This window comes from Trichosporon asahii (assembly GCF_000293215.1).
Source record: "Trichosporon asahii var. asahii CBS 2479 unplaced genomic scaffold scaffold00009, whole genome shotgun sequence".
NCBI lineage: Eukaryota > Fungi > Basidiomycota > Tremellomycetes > Trichosporonales > Trichosporonaceae > Trichosporon > Trichosporon asahii.
In genome coordinates, this window is record NW_014040915.1 from 1,440,740 (window position 1) to 1,462,743 (window position 22,004).

General features: G+C 61.5%; 6 protein-coding genes across 6 annotated transcripts; 2 read left to right on the forward strand and 4 right to left on the reverse strand.

Moving 5' to 3' along the window:
* Positions 1-1,650: 1,650 nt before the first annotated feature.
* A1Q1_07306 (ketoreductase) lies at positions 1,651-3,588 on the reverse strand (the record flags this gene model as incomplete). Its single annotated transcript, XM_014327542.1, has 4 exons — positions 1,651-2,062; positions 2,333-3,207; positions 3,265-3,383; positions 3,513-3,588. The coding sequence occupies 4 exons, from the start codon at positions 3,586-3,588 to the stop codon at positions 1,651-1,653; spliced, it is 1,482 nt and encodes a 493-aa protein (XP_014183017.1).
* Positions 3,589-3,867: 279 nt separating this feature from the next.
* Positions 3,868-4,223, forward strand: A1Q1_07307 (uncharacterized protein; the record flags this gene model as incomplete). The annotated part of the gene is made up of 3 exons (XM_014327543.1): positions 3,868-3,939; positions 3,994-4,116; positions 4,155-4,223. 3 exons carry the CDS (start codon positions 3,868-3,870, stop codon positions 4,221-4,223), a joined length of 264 nt encoding a protein of 87 aa, XP_014183018.1.
* Positions 4,224-4,261: 38 nt separating this feature from the next.
* Positions 4,262-5,202, reverse strand: A1Q1_07308 (uncharacterized protein; the record flags this gene model as incomplete). Its single annotated transcript, XM_014327544.1, has 3 exons — positions 4,262-4,651; positions 4,689-4,950; positions 5,003-5,202. 3 exons carry the CDS (start codon positions 5,200-5,202, stop codon positions 4,262-4,264), a joined length of 852 nt encoding a protein of 283 aa, XP_014183019.1.
* Positions 5,203-5,366: 164 nt separating this feature from the next.
* A1Q1_07309 (uncharacterized protein) lies at positions 5,367-7,732 on the forward strand (the record flags this gene model as incomplete). The annotated part of the gene is made up of 3 exons (XM_014327545.1): positions 5,367-5,785; positions 5,841-6,468; positions 6,530-7,732. 3 exons carry the CDS (start codon positions 5,367-5,369, stop codon positions 7,730-7,732), a joined length of 2,250 nt encoding a protein of 749 aa, XP_014183020.1.
* A 633-nt stretch (positions 7,733-8,365) lies between these two features.
* Positions 8,366-12,867, reverse strand: A1Q1_07310 (cell division control protein 25; the record flags this gene model as incomplete). The annotated part of the gene is made up of 3 exons (XM_014327546.1): positions 8,366-11,278; positions 11,328-12,050; positions 12,121-12,867. The coding sequence occupies 3 exons, from the start codon at positions 12,865-12,867 to the stop codon at positions 8,366-8,368; spliced, it is 4,383 nt and encodes a 1,460-aa protein (XP_014183021.1).
* Positions 12,868-17,488: 4,621 nt separating this feature from the next.
* On the reverse strand, positions 17,489-20,107 carry A1Q1_07311 (uncharacterized protein; the record flags this gene model as incomplete). Its single annotated transcript, XM_014327547.1, has 1 exon — positions 17,489-20,107. The coding sequence occupies one exon, from the start codon at positions 20,105-20,107 to the stop codon at positions 17,489-17,491; it is 2,619 nt and encodes an 872-aa protein (XP_014183022.1).
* Between the last annotated feature and the right edge of the window lie 1,897 nt (positions 20,108-22,004).

Here is a 22,004-nt window from a genome sequence, read left to right on the forward strand (position 1 = left end):
CCACGGTGCTCCTCCGCCTCCGCCCCCGCCTCCGAGCTCGGGCCCGCCCCCTGCCCCTCCCGCGCCCCCTGCTGGCGCTTCTCCAGCGGCTGCAGGTGGTCGTGCGGCGCTCCTCGCCTCGATTCAAGGACAGGGCGTGCACAAGCTGCGCAAGGTGGACGACTCCGAAAAGCGTGTCAGCCCTCTCGCAGGCGGAGCGGCCGGAGCTGCTGCCGGTGCCGCAGGTGGTGCTGCTGTTGCGGCTGCCGCGGCCGACGACAATCGTAAGTTAGATTGGGTCCGACGTGTAACTGACATCCAGCCGGCGACCTTGCCTCGTCTCTCGCGGCCGCGCTCGCCCGCCGCAAGGGCGACTTGGGCGACAGCGACGACGAGGAGTCGAGCGACGACGAGTGGGACTAAGCGCGATGACATATGTAGCAAACCCGTAGAAAGTCTAGCAAACAGGTGGTGTGCATGCACCGACGCTGTAGTGTGGATGTATGACGTAGAAGTGGCTGTCCGTTGGCTGACGGATAATGGGTGTTGCGGAAGCAAACGGCGGCTGGTCGCGGTGCCTGGACATGGCATTCGGAGCACCACTGGTGTAACTGGTGAGCATGCGGAGGCTCGCGGCTGGGCGGATGGAGACTTTATTTCCAGGTGGCCGACGCGAGCAGTTGCCGCCCTTCTCCGCGAGGTCAACCGATCACTTGACTCCCACACGTCACTTCCCTCCGTACAACATCTGTCAAGATGGTCCACTTCTACAAGAAGACGCATACCTAGTGAGTACACTTAAGCTTGCGGCCGACATGCTTCTGCGCCGTCTGCTTGCTTCTCGGCCTCGCGGTTTTCCCGTGTCGTCTAGAGGACAGGTCACGAGACCTTCCTCGTGTGATGTTTGTGCCAGCAAGACGCACCGTCACGCATACTCCATCGCGAGCCTCAACGAGCATTAGACGTAGGCAGCGATGCAGTGGCCTGCAGGACATGAAGCTGACCGAGCGTTGTCGAGCTAACACTACAGCGACGAGTACCCGCCAACACCGCTCCTGGCGTTCTTCCTCCGGTATCCAAACCCCTTCGCGCGACATGTGCTCTGTGTCGACGTCCTCTCGCGCACAATTGACCCGCACACGGGACAGATCCGCACCCTTCGCCTGATCCTGAAGCGCGGTCTCGTCCCAGCATGGGCGAGCAAGTGGCTTCCCCTTCCCTCCGGCTCTGGAGGAAGGGGTCTCGACGCCTGGGTGCTCGAGGAGTCTGTGGTCGACCCTCCAGGATGGGGTTTCGACGGAACGCCCGAGGAGGTCGCTGCGAAGAGGGAGGAGGCGAGGCGGCGGAGAGAGAAGAGCAAGGGCAAGATGAAGGAGGAGGACGAGGAGAGCTACCTCTCCCAGCCGAGGCTGAAGAGCACGCAAGGGAATCTGAGCCACAAGAAGTTTATGCACGTCGTCGAGGGCGCGGAGCTGTGTAGTGGCCGAGAAGGGTGAGTCACAGTACGGCTTTTTCCCATTCGTCCCTAACTGGAGCCTCGCTTCCCCACCTCAACAAGTGATGGAGGAAAGGATAGAGCGTCGAGGGAGGCGGGTCGCTTTGTCTTCCTCTGTCCTTCCTGACGCTGGCGAACCAGGTCTTCGTGCATAGCTGGAAGGTTTCGGTGGAAAGCTAACATGCAGAACCACACTTCACCACACCACAGCCGAAGTTCGCTCGCAGTTCGGCGGTAGCTGGGGCAAGTTGATCCGCGACAAGATCGAGAGCTACGGGGCAAACAAGCTCCCGGGCAACACGGATCGCGCACGCGAGGGCATGAGTCTCATCATGGGCCTGCTCCGGAGGAGGGAGAAGGGACAGCCGACGGATACGCCAGAGCCGCCGAGTGCCTAAGCATAGCTCGCGCCCCGCGGGGACGCAAACAATGTCATGGCCAGCGCGGACACTAGGAACAGTGTCTATTCCGCTCCTCGCCGTGTACAACGCCGAGACGGACGCAGTCTCAGGATGAGAGGTGGGGAGGAAGGAAAGGCGCTCGATGAGCAGAAGCAGGACCGAAGGTGGATAGGCATGGGGAGAAGATCTGAAGCAGCTCAACACTCAGGATCAGAGGACGACATCAACCATTCACTGTATGCATCTACATGGATTTCCATCGGCTACGTTTTGATTAAGGAGAGGGATAAGGGGTCTATGTAGGGTAGTCGAGTTTTAGGAGGCCGACGGGCAGTGAGCCCTTCGGTCTGAAGGAGTCTGCGGGTTGGTCCTGCTGTCGCAAGAGCTTGACAGCAGCAATTGCAGGCAAACTCATAGCATCCGGGCCAACCGCCCCCGGTCACTGGGCGCCGCTTACTCCTGCTTCTTGCCAGCCTCGCGCTGCTTCTTCCTGAGGGCGCGGGCGCGGATGCTCTTGTGCATGCCGTCAATGACCTTGACGCCAATGTTCTCAGTGAAGTAACCAAAGAGGGAGACGACATAGTCGAGAACAGCGTGCGAGGGGTACGGCGTCGAGGTGTAGGGGCGTCCCTGGGCTCCGCGGGCGAGGCCGATCGAGCTGAGGGTCGACTTGACATAGTCGCGGGCGGTGGGGACGGTGAGCGAGGCGCGGCGGATCTTGGACATGTTGCTGACGACGAAGGCGGGGAGGATCATGCGCACAATGACGCCCTTGGGCTCGACCTCGGTCGCGAGCGCCGTGTTCCACGTCTGCAGGCCGGCCTTGGTGCCCGAGTAAGTGGCGAGGAGCGACGAGGGGATACGGCCCGACATGGAGCCGAGGTTGAGCACGAGCGACTTCGGTCCGCCCTTAGCGGAGCGCTGGATCATGCCGGGGAGAAGGGCGCGAGTGAGCTGGAGCGTCCACGAGACGTTGGTCTGGATAATCTGGTCAATCTCCGAGGGGGCAGTCTCGGCGAACGCGACGGGCATCTCGTGCGACGCGCCAACGTTGTTGACGAGAACACCGAGGTCGACCTCAGACGCGACAGCAGCGACACGGGCAACGGCAGCGTGAAGACCGGCAGCGTCCGCCGCGTCGGCAATGACGGTCTTCGAGGGAACCTTGTACTTGGCTTGGAGCTCGGCGGCAAGCTCGTCGAGGGCACCCTGGCGACGGCCGACGAGGATGAGACCGTAGCCCTTGGCGGCGAGCTGGCGCGCGAACTCGAGGCCGATGCCGGAGGTGCAGCCAGTCACAAGGGCGTAGGTCTTGGTCGAGCGAGACTTGAACTTGGAAAGCTGGGAGTCAGCTCTGCACCGGGAGAAACAGCTGTAGTGGTTACTCACGCTCATGCCCGGGACAACGGTGAGCTCGGCGATGAAGCGGATCCACGACCAGGCGAAGCGACCGAGGACCGCGGCACCAACGAGAGCGAGGATGAACGTCGGCAGGGGGACGTCGATGACTGTGTGTCAGCTCTTCTGAGTGAACAACAGCTGTGTGTCGCTGGATGGTTGTGTGCATCCAGCAACCATCAGTAGTCCATCAGCAGCAGCCAAGGTGCGCCAAGCGCGTCAGGACAATGCGCACTTACCGATCTCATGGCCGAAGAGGTGGAAGGTGGGGTGCGTCGCAGCCGTGCTGGCGAGGTGGATAGTGTCGGAGCCCATGGTGCCGTATCGGTCTGATGGGGAAGAAGCAACAGATGAAGGTGTCCGGACCAGAAGTATCAGTCAACGAGCAGCGAGCGTGTCTCAACTTTCGGTCCGGACACAGTCATCGGGAAGGCATCAGGACGCGGCCCAACGTCACCGTGTCCGGCGCGTGAATCCTTATCCACTCCACCCTGTTAAGATTACGCACTGAACCCTTGGCTTGGCCAGACCAGGTGTGCCAGGCAACAACAACAACAATCGAGGAACGTGACCAACTACGCCCAGACAACCAACATGAACAAGCAGGACCCCGCCGAGTCGTTCTTCGAGATGGAGAAGCAGCGTCTCATTGGCGAGATCAACTCGGTATGTACTTCGCAGCTGCCGCGTTCTTGCAAGAGCTGACATCAGGCCTTCGAGGACGTGCTCTCGCACACGAACGCTCTGAACCGCAAGCTTGAGGAAGTCGACGGCGTAGGCAAGGAGTTCAACACTGTCGCCGAGCTTTGGTCCTCTTTTCTCGGCATCGTGAACGACAAGGCTGTGAGTTGGCCTTACGGGTTCGGGAAACTGACGCCCAGAACGAATCATACGAAGCCGCTGTCCCCGGCACGGGAACTACCAACTTCGGTGCCAGCACGCAGCGATAAGCCTACTCATACATGCCCAAGTAATCTGTACATAACTCCTACCGTGGTGGTGGTGGTGGACTCCCCGGGGGAGGGGGAGGCGGGCTACCCGGCGGTGGTGGCGGCGGCTCATCCGGCGGCGGCGGAGGCGGGCCTGAGTCTGAGTCCGATTCCGAGTCGCTGCCGTACCCCGCCAGAAGCCCACCACCAACCTTCGGCTTCCCCTTCGGATTCTCTGTAGCAATAGCAGATGTAACATTAAGCCCGAGTGTTCTGGCGCGGATCTTCTCCCACACGCTCGAGAACGGTCCGCCAGGGCGGAGGAAGGCGAACCTCGGGTCCGTATTGCCATGTCGCGCCGTGATGCGAGCTTCGAGCTGGGCCGGGTTGGCGGACCCAGCGAGCGACTTGGCTGTGTGCTCCATCATTTTGCGGATGTCGGGGGGCGGCTGAGGTCAGTTAACTGCAGGTGCTCGCTCAACTCACTGATTCGTCCCGCCTCGTCGCCTCTACCCGCTTCTGCTCCTCCTCCTCGTCCTCCCTCTCTCGCTCTCGAAGACGCGCCTCCCGAAGATCATTAACCCAGGTTTGTCGTTTCTTGCGCTTGTACTCCTCCTCCGCCTCGTCACCTGAGATGTCAAACAGAGACTCGGCGTCATCCGGGAGAGACCACGAGGAAGACACGTTCGACCGCGTTGGTGACGGAGGAGACACGTCGAGCTGGGGGAGCATGTGAAGAATGTCATGGCTGATGTCAGCTACAGTACGCGATCCTTGGGCAGCTGCATGGAGATACTCACCGATCAAGCCACAGTTCTGGTCCATCGCCAGCCCAGCGGATGAGTTCGCTAGCCATGTCGTCGCCATCGGTGAGCTGCGCCTCGTACGCTCTCGTGAAAGCTTCTGGCGGCGGGCCTGCGTTCTTCTCCTGATCCCCAGCGTCATGGTATCTTCGTTTGTCGCCTCCCTGCCATGCGCGCTTGTTGTTGCCCCTGCCCATCGCGGGCTTGTGGATATTGTGAACGGTTGACCACGGAAGACCAACCTCCACCTCTGGTGTAAACAATTTGGTCCCGAAATGGATTCGTTGCCACCAGAGGAACACAGGACTGACGTAAATGACGACCGGATTTCGAGACCTCCGCAATCACCACCATACCCAACATGTCCCGGCCCTCGTCTCCTGAGCGAGACAACAGGGAGAAGGTGAGGTACGACGACGTTGACGTACCCGCTGGCCCATCAGGGAGCTCGAAGCGCGACGACAAGCGCAGCGATCAGCGCTACGACTCGGACCGCGAGCGCCGCCGAAGAGATAGGGATCGAGACGACAGGCGCCGCGATCGGGATCGCGACAGAGACTACGACCGTGACAGGGATCGACGACGAAGTGACAGGAAGCGAGACGATGAGCGCCGGGAACGGAGACGTGACAGGAGCCGATCGTCGAGCCGCGAGAGAGAGCGCACGCGTGATCGGGATCGAGATCGGCGCCGCGACCGCGACAGGGATCGAGACCGGTCGACAAGCAGAGACAGAGAGAGGCGGAGAGACCGTGAACGTGACCGAGACAGGCGAAGAGAGTGAGTTTCTCAGCTATGACTACCCCTCCGTGTAGCTGACAAGCAGCTCCCGAAGTCCATCCACGATCGAGCGGCGAAAGCGGAAGGAAGCGAAGCGTGCCGCGAAGGCTGCCTCTCGCCGTGAGGCCGACGCCGAGCATGCACGCAAGCTCACCGAGTTGACGATGTACTCCTCGAATAGCAACCCGTTCCAGGACCCGAACCTGACCGAGAAGTTTACCTGGCACAAGAAGATCGAGAAGGACAAGAAAGCCGGTCTGACTGCTGGGGACATTGCGCGGCGCGAGGAGCAGCGCAAGCTAGAGGCGAAGCAGGAGCTGGAGAAGCTGAACAAGAAGCGTGCCGACCGCGAGACGGAGATGAAGCTGCGCGAAGAAGAGGAGACGCGCAAGCGACGCCTTGCCGAGGATGCCCAAATGATGGAGTGGATCGACAAGGAGGACGACTTCCAGCTCGAGCAGAGCCGGCGCAGGGCTGGGATCAGGCTGCGTGAACGCCGTGCCAAGGCGATCGACTTCCTCGCTATCAACCTCCGGTTCGCGGACGCGAAGTGCCTCGGAAAGCAGACAGCTGCGATCGGTGCACTCGCGGGTGCCTCAGCCCGAGAAGACGAGGAAGACGGATGGGGATGGGCAGACGCCGGTCTCGAGTTCGAGATGGACGAGCCATGGCTCATTTTCGAGGTAAGCTAGGGCTCCGGAGGTAAGCTGACGTCAGAATCTCGATTTGGACGACACGGTCGAGCTCGAGCAGGACATCAAGATGTACTTGTCGCTGGAGAAGAACCCCGTCAACATCCAGTTTTGGGAGGCGATGCAGGTTGTGTGCCAGCACCACCTTGCTCTGCTCCGGGACCCTGACCGCGCGGTGGGCGGAGCGCAGTACAACGCCGAAGTCGACGCGAGCGCGAGCCAGATTGTGACGGGCCTCTCGATCTCGAAGCTCGACGCGCTGGAGCAGCGTACGCGCGACCTGCTCTCTGGCGGGGGCGCCGTCGACTCGGAGTTCTGGGCGCTGGTGCTGGACAAGATCGCCATAGCCCGTGCACAGAACCGTCTCGCGGGCATCCACGAGATTGTACTGCGCAACCGTCTCGAGCTGTTCAAGAAGCGCCAGCGCGAGGACGCTGCACGTGCCCAGGCTGACTTGGCCGATGGCGAGGAAGGCGAGGACGTGGAGGAGGCGTACGAAGCCGACGAGGAGGACTACGTCGAGCCGTACGAGCGCGACATGTCCCCGGTGCCTATGGACCTGGACGCAGTCGTGCGCGACGCCGACCTATGCCACCTCCCCATCGTCGACGAGGCCGACATGCTGCGCTCGCTGTACGAGGCGCGACACACGATCTCGAACAAGGCATACATGCCCAAGGTGGCGCGTGCGGAGCCCGTGGGTCAGGTGGCCGAGGACACGGGCCCGCCTGCGGGGCACTACGACATCGACGCCGAGACGGAAGCGCACTGGAAGGCGGCGATCCGTGCCGAGCCCAAGGACTGGGGCGACTCAGAATCCGAGCACGACATGGAGGAGGGCGACCTGGCCTCCGGCCTGCAAGAGGCCGAGTACGACTGGAGCGACCGGTTCCGCCCCCGGAAGCCGCGGTACTTCAACCGCGTTCACACGGGCTACGAGTGGACGCAGTACAACCAGAGCCACTACGACTTTGACAACCCCCCGCCCAAGATTGTGCAGGGGTACAAGTTCAATATCTTCTACCCCGACCTGATTGACAAGAGCGTGACGCCGACGTATGTCGTGCAGAAGATCCCGGGCGATAACGATACGCAAATCATCATCTTCAAGGCTGGCCCGCCGTATGAGGACATTGCGTTCCGCATCGTGAAGAGGCCGTGGGAGTACTCCCACCGCAAAGGGTTTGTGAGCACGTTTGGCTCTGGCGTGCTCAGGCTGTACTTTTCCTTCTCGCGCCAGTTTTACAAGAAGTAGAAGAGTAAAAGGGATGTCGACGTATTAGCTGTATGCATTCTGTAAAACTGTGTTGATGTGGGCTGGGGATACCTGCACCTCGATCGTCATCATCATCGTGGGGGCTTGGAGCGGGGTGAGAAAGAGACGAGAAGAACAGGGACAGAGTTTAGTGTGGGCAGAGCAGAGTCCTAAGGCAGAGCCGCTGAGATCATGACGCTCCGCAAAAGGGCAATCCCCCTTCGCCACTGAACCTCGTCGACGTCACTGTTCATGCCCGCTGCTTCCCTGCTTCGCTTGCATGCAAGACTTGCACTGGTTTATGCATAAGTTTCGTACTTCATTAATCCCTAGAATGTACATATAGATGATGGGTGACGGGGCCGAGAGAGAAGAGAGAGAGAGAGAGAAGAGAGAAAAAGAAATGATAGATCCCAAAGGTGAGAACTTGGCGCCGAGTGAGGACTCGAGGCGCGAGCCGAGCTTGCGCGCTGAGGCGCTGGGCGGGCGAGGCGGACTGCTCGGCGGGCCAGAGAACGGTGCGTTGCCCAGCGATGCGATGGGCGGGGCGGGGTCGACGATGGCGACTTGGTCCTGGGCGCGGGCGATTGAAGAGACAGGGGCGTTCGGCCGACTGCGTCGGCCCCACTACGCTTAGGCCTGCTGCTTCGCCTCCACCTTGAGCGACAGCTCGTACAGCACGTCAATGCTGATCTCGACCTCGGCAAGCCCCTGCTCAATGTACTGCTGCACGGGCTTGCACACAGCGAGGTTGTACGGCTGGCTCTGGTACTGCTGGATATCTCTCAGGATATCCGCCGTGAGCTGGCGCTTGAAGAAGTTGATCAGCATCGGCCGCGGCTCGCCGTCCCTTCCGTCCCTTCCGTCCCTGTTCGCTGCGGGGCTCGTGGGCGTCGCGCCACTGAGGACACTGAAGGTCGTGCTGTCGCGCATCGAGTGCCCTCCAGAGCTGGTCGGGGACATGGGCTGCGACGAGGGCAGCGGCACATTGTCCTTGTTGCCGTCCTCGATGAAGACGAGCGAGGTCTGGTAGAACGCAAAGAACGGCACGCATGGCGGGTTGATCATCTTGAGCAGCTCCTTGTAGCGGGCAAAGTTCTTCGTACTGTCGAAGAGCTTCTCGAGCATGCCCCACTCCTTGAGCAGCTTCTCGCTGAGCTGGGCCCAGGACTGCTTCAGTCGAGAAATCGGGGACAGGTTCAGACCCGCAATGATGGACGCCATGGACGCAAAGTTGTTCAGCGTACGCAGCTCGGTCGCGACCTTGATAAAGTACTTGAGCACGTTGGCGCGGCTCTTGGGGTCGCCCTGCTGTAAGATCAGCGACCCGCACCAGCACGATATGCGGTTGTGCAGGTCCGTGACGTGGTGAATGTTGGGCGCCTGGTCCGTCGACTGCCACGCCTTGTTCAGGCACTCGGCCGTCTTGATGCGCTGGAACGAGTTGGCCTCCATGATCGTTAACTGACGCGCTAACTCGAGGGGCTGAATGTCGAGCACGAACAGCGGCTTGCCGCCCAGGATACGCGGGAAGATGGGTGCCGGCGAAGGCAGAACCGCGCCCATGACGACACGGCGCGCCTGGGCCGTCGAGTCGCCGCGCCGTCTTCGCTCAATGAGCGCAAGCAGCTGCTTGGACATGAGCTCGCTGCCGTTCGCGACGAGCGTCGTGCGCGCAAACTCCTCGACGACGTCGAGCGCGTGTCCGTCCCGGTCCTCCATGAACTGGTTGTCGAGCCACGCCTTGAACGTGTTGGCGACACGCAGCCGGATCGGCGTCATCTTGCGCAACCTCCACTCCTTGAGCTGCTCCTCGTTCAGGTCCGCAGGCGGCTCGACGTGGTACCGCCGGATCAGGTGCTCGACGAGCTCGTCGGTCGTGACGAACGATCGGTACGTCAGCATGAACGCCTGGAAGTAGGCCGTGTCGGCCGCCGTGTGCGGCGTGAGGCGCTCGACGAGCGCACGGATCGTGCCCGCCTTGACATTGCCTCGGTCGTCGAACACAATCTCTCCCGGCGGATAGTCTGTCTCGAGGTACCACGCTGCCTGACCTGCGCGCGCCGCGGCCGGCGGCGGCATCGGGGCCGGAATGCTCGGCGCCGTCGTTATCGGCGACAGCGGGGCGCGCGAGGACGACTGGCTGCTCGACGAGCGGTGGATGCCGATTTCCTCGCCGAGAATCTTGGACAGCTTCTTCGACTTTTTGCTGGCGCGCGCCGCATCCTCGGGCTCGATCTCGCTGCCGGACCGGTTGCGGAGGAAGCTCGGGACCGCCTTGAGGATACTCGCGCGGTTCGAGCTGCGGATGCTCGTCGCATCCAGCTCGGGGTGCGGGTACGGCAGCGACGTGGACGAGCTCGACGCCTCGCGGCGCGCCGACGTCGACAGACTCGTCTGGCTCGCGGACGGCGAGTGGCCAGACTTGGACCCGATCGTGGATAGGATCGACCGCCGCTTGCTATCGTCGGCATTGCGGCTCGGCTGCACCTGCTCCAGCAGCTCCTGCTCGGATCCTGACGGCCGCGTGCGGTGCGTGTCGGCGGTGGAGGGGCCGCGGATGTGGCCTGGCATAGACTGCCGCGACAGCCTCGAGGCAGTGGACGAGATTGACTGCGTGCGGTTGCGGTCGGGCGGGGTCGAGACGCGGTTGACGGTCGCATTGATCGGGCTTGCAGCCGACTCGGCAGCCGCGCGAATCGCACCGACCTTGGTCGGGGACCGGTGGCCGAGGGCGCCGCGGACGACGCCGTGCTCGAGACTGGCCGCCTGCTGCTGCGAAATGAGAAGCAGACCCTGGAGCGATCGCAGGATGGACGCCACGTTTGAGTTGATCGTGTCTCGGATCTGGCTCGTGCCGTTGCCTTCGCTTCGGAGGAAGAGATCGGCTGCGACCGAGTCGAGCGAGCGAGAAGCAGCGTCGAGGTCACGCAGCGTCTGGCGCGCCTTGCTGATGAGCTCGTTGTACGCCTTCTGGTCGTCGGCATTCGCGGCGTCCGTGCCGTTGGGCGTGGAAGCGTCACCGTCCAGGTCGATCGTGACGGCAATGTCAATGTGGCCGACGGCATCGCGGTAGTGCGTCACAGCACGGAGAATCTCGAGGATGCTGTCGTCCTGGCCGGTCGCAGTCGCGCGGAGCGCAGCCTCGACCTCGGCCTTGATCTTCTGCACCTCGACGACAGCAGCCTGGTCGAGCGGGCGCAGATGCGGGTCCACAATGTGACCGAAACCGAAGCGCCCGGACATGAAATCGCCCAGGTTGTCGACGCCGAACCAGGCTGCAAGCCGGCCACCCTCGAGGGCGTCGCGCTCGGGCGGGGGCGTGTCAGGATGCGCCAAGCCCGGGAATGCCTCCACCACGACTCGAAGCTTGGTCGCGGCACGCAAGACATCGGTCCAGGCAGAGGATCCGTGCTCCTCGCTCCTCGGGCCAGTGATGGCGTTGTGTGTCGTGAGCGCGAGCAAGCCGAGCGAGCCAACGAGCGACATGTCCTTGGCCCACTTTGGTCGGACCATCTCGTCGAACGGCGGCTCCTGTCCAGACTGCTGGGGATGAGGGGCCAACGTAGCCGCATGCCACGACGAGATCGCGGACGGCGCTGATGACCGCTTTTTGGGCCGAAGCAGCCTGCTCGACAGAAGCCTGGTCGTGGCGTCTGGCAAGCTCAAAGCCGACATTCGTCTCGCGCGTCATCAGCAGCTCTTCCTCTGCCGACGAGCCGGCGATCGCAGCGTCGAACACCTCGCGCAGAGCCTCCGACACGGCCTCGATCAGGATCGCCATGGTAGGCTGCGGTGGGGGAACAACGAGGGGAGCGAGTGATTGACGGATCCGCTCCTCCCACTCTGTCCCGCGGCGCGGCTGCTGAGCGCCCTGCTGAGCGTTAAGCGTCGATCCGATGCTCGAGCGGTGGAGCGGCTCCGATCCTGCCTCTCGTGTGCTTGCCGATGGGGGCTCGCGGCGCTGCTCGCCAGTCACAGTGTTGAAGTAGTACCACCCGCGCCCGTCGTCCGTCAGTCTCGCCACCCACGGGGGAGGCAGACTCGTTGCTCGCGGCGGGATGCCAAACTGGTCGTCCATGAGGAGCGCGCTGGACGGCGGTCGCGACGCATGCGACGACGCCATCGAGATCGGGCGAGAGGGAGACCGGCGGTTGTCGTCCGTCCCATCGATCTGGGCCTTTTGAAGCGCCTGACGGCTCTCTCGTCGTTTGGGGAGATTCGAGCTCGGGTCTGATCCAGTTGAAGCGAACGTCGCGTCATCGTCTTCTGGAATCTCCCAAGCGTCTTCTCCAGTCTGTGTGTTGTGGTAGTACACCTGTGAAAAGCCAGTCAGCACGGACATTTCTTTCAATCTCATTGTTACGAGCCCAGAAGCAATGACCTACCCTTCCGTCTGGCGTCAGAGAGGGAATCCACGCATCGATGTGGCCACCCCCTCGACCGCTTAGTGGGTGCAGCGTCTCGTCTGGGTCTGCGTCGCCGCGGCGCGGAGCAAAGTCGGAGGTGTCGCGCCGGCCGAGGTCTGTGCGACGCCTTGCGGGGTCGTTATCGTTGGGTGCTCCGACGCTGGCCGATAGCGGTGGTCGGGACACGGTGCCCGAGTTGCCCATGAGCTCGAGGGCAAGGTCGTCTAGTGATGTAGAGGATCCGTCGGTGCCCCAGCCTCCGTCGGCGTCGCCACCCCAGCCAGCGCTCGAGAGGCTGTGATGCGGTCGGAGAACGTCGTTGGCCGCACCGTTTCGCTGCTCGGCGTAAAACTCGAGGTCGGTCTCGTCCACGTCCTCGACATAGTTGGACGGGAACCAGCCCCGGTTGTTGCCCAGCATGCCGTCCCACCATCCACTGGGAAGCATGGTCAGGACCTCGATCACATCGCCCGTGTTGAAGCTGAGGGCCGACTCGTCGGTCGCCTCAAAGTCGTACAGCGCGCGTACCCGGTACTGCTCGCCCTCGGGGACACGGATGACGTGCGCATCGGCGGGCAGACCGAGGTCGTCGTTCGGGTGGTCGACATAGCTTCCGCCGAGGCTGTGGGTGCCGTTTGTCGGGCTGTTGAGGGATGTTGAGGGCCCCGAATCGTTGATGGTGAGGGCCTCGAGCGCCGCCTGAGGCGAGATGACGGCCGCAGACATGGCTCACACGCTTGCGTTACTGAAGGAGACGGCGGCGCGATGAAGGTGGATGGGAGGGAATTGAAGAAGGGGTAGAGGTAACAGATGTCGTGGCCCCAACCAAGCGATTGGAAGGGTGGTCAGACGCGCCTGAGGAGGCGCGAGCGCTGGCAAACAAGGCCGAGCGGACGACTCTTGTGTTGGCACGGGCTAGCGCACCTCGACGCGTTGCTGAGCAGTCGGAGGAGTCCGTGTTGCGAGCGACAGGTGGGGACGTCAAGTCGTGGGTGCGAAAGTGCGATATGCGAAAAGCGACTTGGGAGGTCGAGTGAGGAGGGGGAGAGGCTAAAGTTTGGGACGTGTGCGAGCCGTCGAGCGAGTCGAATGTGACGATGACCCGTGCTTGCGGTCGCCCTGATCCTGATGCCGAGTCCCTCTGGAACGACCGATTGGAATCCGATCCCTTGGTTTGCAGGAATATGGGCGGTTGGAATCGTCGTCGCCAGTACCGACGGTGGTAAAGAAAAGAGTATGTGTCACGCTGTCCGGTACTTCGGTGCGATGGAGTCGAGGGAGCGCCGGTGTGTGACTGGCGGGCGATTATCGCAGGCGATGTGACAACGTTGGACTAGCGCTGGAATTAGAGTTGGCCAGGTGTCCAAACTGCTAGTTGGGTCTTTCGAAGGGAACCCACCACCCACAAAAGAGAACAGTGAAGAGAGGGTCTAAGCCTTGGGCAAGCCAGCCGCTGGTCCGCTGTCCGGTGCCAGGAAAGTACGGGGTCGATTGGAGGCCCCCGCGTTTTTGGCGTTCTTTTGGTATCTCGCAGGTCGGGTCAAGGGCTGGTGTGCCGGGTCGTCGCGTAAGGCGTGCGGGCGTGCGGCGAACAGGCGATGCAGGCGCAGGAAAGGGCTACAGCTAGGGTCGGCGGTCCAACGTGTACGGCGTGTTCAGGCGAGCTGCTGGCGCTGTGCGTGATGTACCTGTCGCTGCGGTGGCTCAGGTGTGCGCTGTCGCGAAGGCTCTTGGACAGCAGCAGATGCGCACCGATGCAAGTTCGCGGTCGAGCAGATTTCGACGGAAGTCAACTGAGCCGTAAGCCGTGGTGTGGGCCGGCTAGTTGGCTGTAAGGCGTAGTAGACGTGCTGTAGGCGTGGTGGTAGCTGGGTAGCTTGTGAGCAGGCGTGCGGTCGGCCAGTGTCGTTGCAGGGTGGCAGAGAGAGTCGAGTGCAGGGCCGGCGTGATGGCGCGGGGGTATGCGATGAGAGAGGTTGTCGGGGGGTACGGGGGCAGAGCAGGAAGAGGAGGAGGAGTGTGCTCGAGCGCAAGGGTCCGAGAGGAGAGGGAGGAAGGAGGACTGTGCGTTTAAGCTTGTGGGTGGGTGAGACGCTAGTGGTAATAGCCTGTCGAATGGAATGGTCGAATCAAAGGGATCGAGGGTAGGGAGGCATGGGCGTGGGCGTGAGCCGAGCGAGGAGGGAGAGGATTGAGGGAGAGGGAGGGTGAGATGGAGAGTTGAGAGAGTCGTGGAGGTCGGAGGGTGGATGGTGAGGAAGGAAGGAAGGGGGTCGGACAAAGGAGATGGATGATACGGCGGAATGAGTGTAGCGTGTGCCGTGTGTCGTGTATGGAGTGTGTGTCTCTTGTATCGTGGACCCACCACACACACACACACTCACTCTCTCTACAGACAAAGAAGTGCGTACCTCTCTCTCGCTCTGATTCGATTCCAGCGTCAGCCAGTCAATCGCCCAAAGCCCAATCCTCACATCTCAGGGTCCACACTCTCTCTGTGGGCCATGGCCCAGGCTCCCCCTCTCAACCTCCTCACCATAGCCACCACCCCTACCCACTCCCTGGCCCTAACAACGGGGCCCTTACTCTCAACACCCCATCCACCAGTCCTCCTCAAGACCATCTCACAAGTCATCCTTTCCATCCAGCGGTCCAAGCACATACTGCGCATAACTCCTGGGCTACCTTGCCATCGCTTGCTGCTCAAGCACATGCTCACTCCAAAGGTACAAGCTAGCTAGATAGATGTGCCGACCCGGCCGACACTGGAGAGGTCCTAGCAGCCGAAACCCGGCATCTCCCCCTCAGATCAACCTCTCATGCATGCTACGATGTCCGTGTCCTCTGCCTAAAGGAGAGTAGAGAGTGGCACACCGGCACCCACCCGGGACAACGTGACAATTCAAGTCTATTCAGCCCAGCCCAGCAAGAGTCAGCCGGTCCTCCCGGTGTTCTCCTGGCTTTGGGCTTTGTAGCCATACTGGCACCAACAGGTCAGCTGCTGGCATGCTGGTCTGACGGTGGTCTTACGCAGAGAAATAGACAACAAGGCACAGCCCAGTGTATCCTGTATCTGCGCGTTCGTGCATGTTCGTGTAATCATAAGCGTGCCGGACGCGCCGGGAGTGAAAGCGCGTACTGAATGGCAAGCTTCGGCCTCTTCCCTGCGAGGTGACTGACCACCCCGTTGTTGATAGGCTGCCCTTCGTTCCGGTACATTTGGGCGCTCTACTCTGTCATCATGTCAGCCTCTTCTCTTTCTCTGCAGTCTCGTCCTGCAAAGTCCAGTAGGACCGCAGACTGGAGCGGAGTTGGAGCGGCCAAGGAGGTGAAGAAGGCGAGGACTGGCACATTGCAGAAAGGAGGAGAATGGTGGCCGAGGACCCAGCATGGTCGTCGTACTCCGGATTTCTTGGGCCCTGGCAGGGTCCGCTTCTGCATTCAGCACGGGGCTGCCTGTCGCAGGCTGTGAGCACTGCACGTACGGCGACGTCGCAAACAGGCCAGGTCCGTATTCATTCTACGTATTGCAGCGCTTACAGAGCATTAGCACAGCGCGTCGGAGTGTGTACGTGCTGCATAGCACGGCGTCGTGGCAGCGTCTTTCTCTCCGCCTCGGAGCGCTCGGAACGGGTTTCCTCCCTCCCTGCAGCTCTGCACAAGGTATGAGGCAGAAAGTCTCCTCCGCAGACTTGCACCTGCGCTCCTCGATCCGAAACTGTCAAAAACCACCAAACACCAGAGCGATACCAGAGTCGGAAACACACTAGCCGAACAGTGTTCGGGTTGGTCAAGGTCGGTTTCATACCGCGCCCGCTCTCTCCGGTCTCTCCAGACATGCTTGCGACGTTCCTGCGACGCGTCTGAGGCAGCCAGCAGGTCCTAACAGGGCATGCGGGGGCGTATCACATCTCGCCGTCTCGTGTCCCACCTCCTCAGCCCTCTCCTTTCTTCTGCCACAGGACCATCCGACGTACACCGGCCCACTCTAGTATCATCGAGTCGGATTGGATCCCATTCCTCGACGGCTGTTTGCATACCGCTCCTTTTCTATTAACTCTGCTCGGAGTTCTCATCTCCGTGTCCTGGGGTCATGTCCGCTCGCGCCGAGTCTGACGCGTACTCTAGGCAGTTGAGACGCGTCGAGGTTGGTGTTGGTGTTTGGCTGACGATGACACTCCAGCATGCCAGCATGCCAGCATGCCAGCATGCCAGCATGCCAGCATGCCAGCAGCCAGCGGGGATCCCGGGGCTCACGGGGCTCACGGGGTTCACGGGGTTCAAACAATTCTACCACCCCCCGGGGCAATCCCCTCGCTTGTCCCTTATCCATCTTTCAGACTGCCAGACTGCCAAGACCATAACTGCCGCGCTGCCACGCTCCCACCCTCCAGTCCCCCTCGTACATGTCGCGTACATGTCGGCAGGTCTCAGAACTAAGGTTTCGATGAGCTCTGCACGCCGGCACAACATTTGGGTTCGTTCCCACTTTGTCGTTGCCGGAGGATACGTTTGGGACTTTTTGTGTCTCATCCTCGTCCTGCTTCCTATCCTGCTTGGCATTTTGGATGCTGACACGTCGAGGAAGAAGGACCCTCACACGTCGGTTCCGATACTGTCTTCCCGACATATCCGTCGCTGTAACTCGCAGACTTTCTTGCACTCTGCTGCTCATCGGCTTTGGAACTTGAGTCGGTGCCTCCGCGCCTGTCGGCGCTGTCGGCGGTGCGTGACGCGGACAATTCTACATTCTGATGCATGTTTTGTTCTTCACGAAAAAGGGGGGGTAGTATTTCTTGGTTCTCAAGTTTCAACGCAAGGTCCAGCCGTTCAGTTTGCGTGTGACGAAAGAAAAAGGGAGAAAAATGATGACAGTTGTAGTATAGTTGTAAAGCGAGCCGGGGACGAGACGGAGAAGACCACGATCAAAAGCGAAGACTTGGAAGACGCTAGGTGCCGAACGACGAGACGGGGATAGCGTTCGGGGGAGGCTAGCTAGCTGTGTTCTATGGGACAGAGAGACGGAGAGACAGAGAATAGGAAAGCAGGGAGAGGACAAAAATAGTACACAACCGTCTCGAGCGAGAGGTAGGGGGAGGGTGGATGGAGCCGGGTGGTGGGAAATGCAGGTAACAGGACAATTTGGCCATTGCCGCGCAATGGCATGATTGAAGTGCGTGCCGGAATTGCTGATGATGCTATTGTTGAGCTCGTTGTGCCCGTGTTCGTAAAGATAAACGTGAGCCTGGTATGGCTAATGCTGTGGTGCGGGGTTGGGGTTGGTTGTTGGGGGGTGTACAGGAGACATGGAGTGTCGTGCGAGTTGCGAGTGGATTCTGGGGGGAAATCATGCAAAGTAGTGTGTGTAGACCCTCGAGGACGGGTGGACAGGCATCTCGAGTTTGAACGCGTTGAGCTCCTGTTTGATAGACATGGCCAACTCGGGCGTGAGGCGGTTGCACGTCGCAGGCTCAGACCGCCGGTCATAGGTCATCGCGTCGTACGTGCTGTACACGGCGCACTCGGGCGCCCAGACGAGGCGACGGCGCGTAGGCGCAGTCATCGCACGCGCCTGGGTCGGCGCCGCGGGGCCAGCAGGCGACAGCGTCGGGGCAGACGTGTTATGCGCCGGGTTCTTGTAGACTGGCGGGCGGAGGTCCAGGTCAAGGCCATTGTTCTCAAACGGCGAGAACGTGGGCGATAGGGGGTCGTAAACCATCTCGCCCGGGCTGGCGACGTGGTTGGCGTGAGCAAGACCGTCGATCCGCTCCGGGTTGGGCGCAGGCAGGTCAGACATGGGACCCGGCGCGGTGGCTTCGAGAGCGCTCGAGGACGCGGTCCGCTGACGCTTCGACACCTCGAGCTCCTCGTTGGACTGGATCTGCTTCAGGATACCGCGCTTCGGCTTGGCGTGCTTGTCAATGTGCGCCTTGCACCAGAGCGGCTGGAAGTCCTCCTCGTCGGGGTCCTGGATGCCGCTGCGGTTGAGAGAAGCAGTGACGTCGTCGATCGTGTCCGTGTCTGAAATGTCGCTTGCATCCTCCTCGCCGTTGATCGCGAGAGCGTGCACAACAGTCGGCGAGCGAGGCACGACGTGGACAACGTTCGATCCGTTCGCCTGCGCGTTCGTAACGGCGGTCAACTGACCACGGGCCGTCGTCGTGTTCTGGTCCCAGGTGGGCTCGCCCGTTGGGCCCGAGAGCTCCTGAATCGTCTCGGCACGCTTGGCAGCCTCCCTCTTCGCGGCCTCAGCCTTGGAGCGAGCAGTGTGCTGACGAGCAAGCTGAGCGGCAGGCGACAATCCAGCTAAGATGCGGTCGTCGTCCTCGGATCCGCGGTCGAGCTCAGCAGTGGTACGGCTGACCGACACGGGGGCGAGATCGGCCTTCTTGCCGCTCTTCTTCTTGAAGCTGAGGATGCCCTGCTTCTCCGGGAGGGCTCCGTCCTCGTCCTTTGGCTTCTCCTTGAAGATCTTGGAGATGCCCATGAGCGAATTGCGGCGCGCGAGCTTGCCGAGGCTGCCCATCTTGCGGATCATCATGGATGCAGACGAGACGGTGGACGACAGCGAAATGTTGTCGGAGGAGCGGTTGCGGTTGCGGAACAGGCCACGCCTGGGCTTGACGGATGCGTTAGTCGCGGCAGTCCTTTCGGTCTCGGCAAGGCTGAGGTCACTGCTCATGGCCTGAGCGTTGACAAAGGGAGCGTTGGGTGGCGCGAGGTCCTGCTTGGTAGACGAGGGACCGGCTTGACCCTTGGCGGTGGCAGCGGGAGTAAGTGACCGGGCGGGCGTGGGCGACTGCGCTCTGGAAGCAGGTGCGGCAGAAGTCTTCTGGTCCTTGTCGGACGCATTCTTAAAGCGTCCTCTGAAGCCAGACTTCTTCTCCGCCTTCTCCGTCTTCTCAGTCGTCTGGATAGGCGCAGATGTCTGAGGAGCCTGGGACAGCGGCGAGTTCCGGGCCTGGGCAGCAGGTTGCGAGTTGCTAGCCTGTGACGAGATTGTTCCAGTGGTGAGGGGCGTAGACTTGTTGGACTGGGAGGTGGAGGAAGCAGTGCGACCGTGTTGAGGTCGCTGCTCGGACGCACCCTGCGCCTGTTTTCCGGAACGGCCGCTCTGCGAGGCACCGCTGTTTGCACTGCCCTGGCTTCGGTTGCTGCGCTCGCTCTTGACCGATGCCGGTCGTCCCTCGTCGCGGCTGGCGCGAAGCTTGGGCGGCGGCATTAACTCTTCCTCGCGCTCACCGTTCACAAGAGCCGTCGAGTCGACACTGCCGGATCGGCGGTGCTCGCCGGGAGAAGGACCTCGCGGCGGGGCGGTGGGCTTGGGAAGCTCGCTAAGGGAGATAGACTGGGATCCGGAACGGCTGTTGCCACTGGCGCTTCGGCTCTTCGGCCCGCGCTTGTACGGGTGGAACACGGGGTCGGTGCCGGCGGCGCCAGTCGAGGTCTGGCCCTTTGTTACTCGTGGGTCGTTGGAGGAAGTGCCCGAGACGGTCCGTCGTCGGTGGGCGTCAGAGTCGTCGGCGTCTTGGAACTGGGCGGGCCGCGGCATGTTGTGTCCGCCGGGCGGCGCCATGTGGCCGTTCGCGACCATCTGCTGGTACACGTGGGCCCAGGCGGAGAAGTCCTGGGGCTGCTGGAAGCCCTGCTGCTGGAACCCGGCCGGGAATGCGAACGGCGGGGCGTAGAACGAGGACGCGGGTAACGGGGTCGCTCCCCATGCACCTTGCACGGGGAAGCCTGGCATGCTGTTGGGAAAGTATCCACCCGCCATGGCAGGCTGGACAAAGCCCACACCGGGTTGCTGAGTCGACTGGTTGGGGGTCGAGGCGTTGGGACGCGATTGCCCTGGGGCGGGCGAATGGCGCTCGTAGCCTGCGGGAGCACCGCTCCGTGAAGACTCGAACGACCCGACGTGGTCCATGGATGGACGATGCGCGGGGGGCTGCATGAGCATAGCTGCCATGCTGTGGCGGCAGGCTGAGGAGGGTCAGCTGGACTGCAAGACAGGGTTCAAGAGATAAGCACGGACGGACACGAACAAAGAAAGGAAAGAGGGTAGGATGCTCGCAGCGGGGGAACGGGCTGAAATGGAAAGCTTTGCTAGAGGGAAGTGTTGGGGGATAGCACGCGGAAAGGAGCGAATTGAACGAATGTGCGACGTCTTCAAGCAGGGAACTGGTCAGCACAAGAGATGGTGGAAAGAATGGGTGGGAGTTGTCGAAGGAACAGCGTTGCCGCCGCAAAGCAGTCGCGCGTGCGATGGAGGAGGTGATTCGATTCCAGCCAGCCAGCAGGGTTTCAAGCCCAGGTGCGGGTAGCTGGAACGGTTGTTCCAGTTGGGGCAGAGAAGGGGGGTAACGGGGTGACAGTTACAGATTCCGGGGCGAATACTCACTCGGTCTAGAGGGGCTCGAACGAGGAACGACCTGCTGTAGCCCGTTACTTGTGATAGGGTCGAGCGGTGATGGGGTGATTCGTCGGTAGTGGGTGAAGCAATGCTTTGTGGTGGTGGTAGTGGTCCGGGTATGCCCTCTTCAGTTATCCACAGGAACGGAGTGGTCGCGAGTGGATGGGAATGCAGTCGAGGGGATGTTGCAAGAGGGCGGAGGGAGTCGACGATGCGTGTGTTCCTGCTCACTGGCGGTTGGCGAAGAGCGTATCGGTAACAGCCTCGGCGAGACAAGTGGACGGGGGCGGTGAAAGGGAGGCGTGGGCGCGCGCGGACGGGGCGGGTGTGGACGTTGCGCACGCGTTTTGGAGAAATCGCTAGCCGATTGACAGACGGGACCGGCAGACGCGCGCGACCCTCAGGCTGAAATGCGCAGTAGTGCTCTCTTCTTTGCTTCTGGTGGAGACGATTCGAACAGGTCGACGGGCTCCGCTACCACGATCCAGAGAGAAAGGCTGCGAGTGACAAAGGGGAGAACTGTTCGCCGTTCTAGCGACACTTGGACCGCCTTCGGAGGTCAATGTCGAGCTCGGACACCTGACCAGTTGTAGTAGCTGTGCGCGGGCGTTCCTGGCGTTGAGGTATTTGGCCGCTGGACGAGTCGCACAGGAGCTGTTGGTGCTCGACGATCGGATCGGCAGCAGCGGACGGGGTTCGTGGTTCGAAAGCTGAGGCGCGGACAGTTGTGCTCGGCTGAATCCAACGACGAAAGTCTGGCGATGCAGGAGCGAGTGCGAGACGTGTCCGAACGGGAAGGGGAAGAAAGAAGTAGCGAGAGGTGAAGAAGAGAGAGCGAAGAAGCTGCGGCGCGTGAGCTTGAGACAAACGTGATCAAGGACAATGAGCGGAGCAGCGGGGACAGCAGGACAGCGGAAAGGCGGCGTGCGCCAAGCTCTTCCTCTTTCTGTTGCCAGTTCCGTCGATGCGGGCGTGCAGGTACACACACTCGGCTGAAGGCTCTGCTCTGGTGAGAGGAGGAGAGAAGCCCCGTGCGTATGGCTGATTGGCTTGGTCGAAGAGGGTAACTCGGGACTTTGCCGGTGGAGATGCGCACCGAAGCGAGTCGCTGGGGGAAATGTAGGAGGGTAGGAGTGATAGTCGGAGGAAGGTGACTGATGTGCAAGCGTGCGCACAGAAGAGGGGAGGGATGTGGGAAGCGATGAGAGAAGAGGTGAAGTGTTGGCGCGCGATGGAAGAAAGTGGTGGGGCGTGATGCTAACTAAGCTTACAGTGCACAGCACCCGGGCTGGAAACGTCGAAAGGGGTCGAAGGGGGAGAGGGGAATGGGGGGCGAGAGTCGTTCCGGTGAGGTCGACAAAGGGGAAAAGTGGTGAGGTGGGAAGGGGAGAGGGAGGGAGGGAGGGAGTGAGATGGAAAGTGTTGTGGATGGTCTGTGACCGGTTAACGGTGG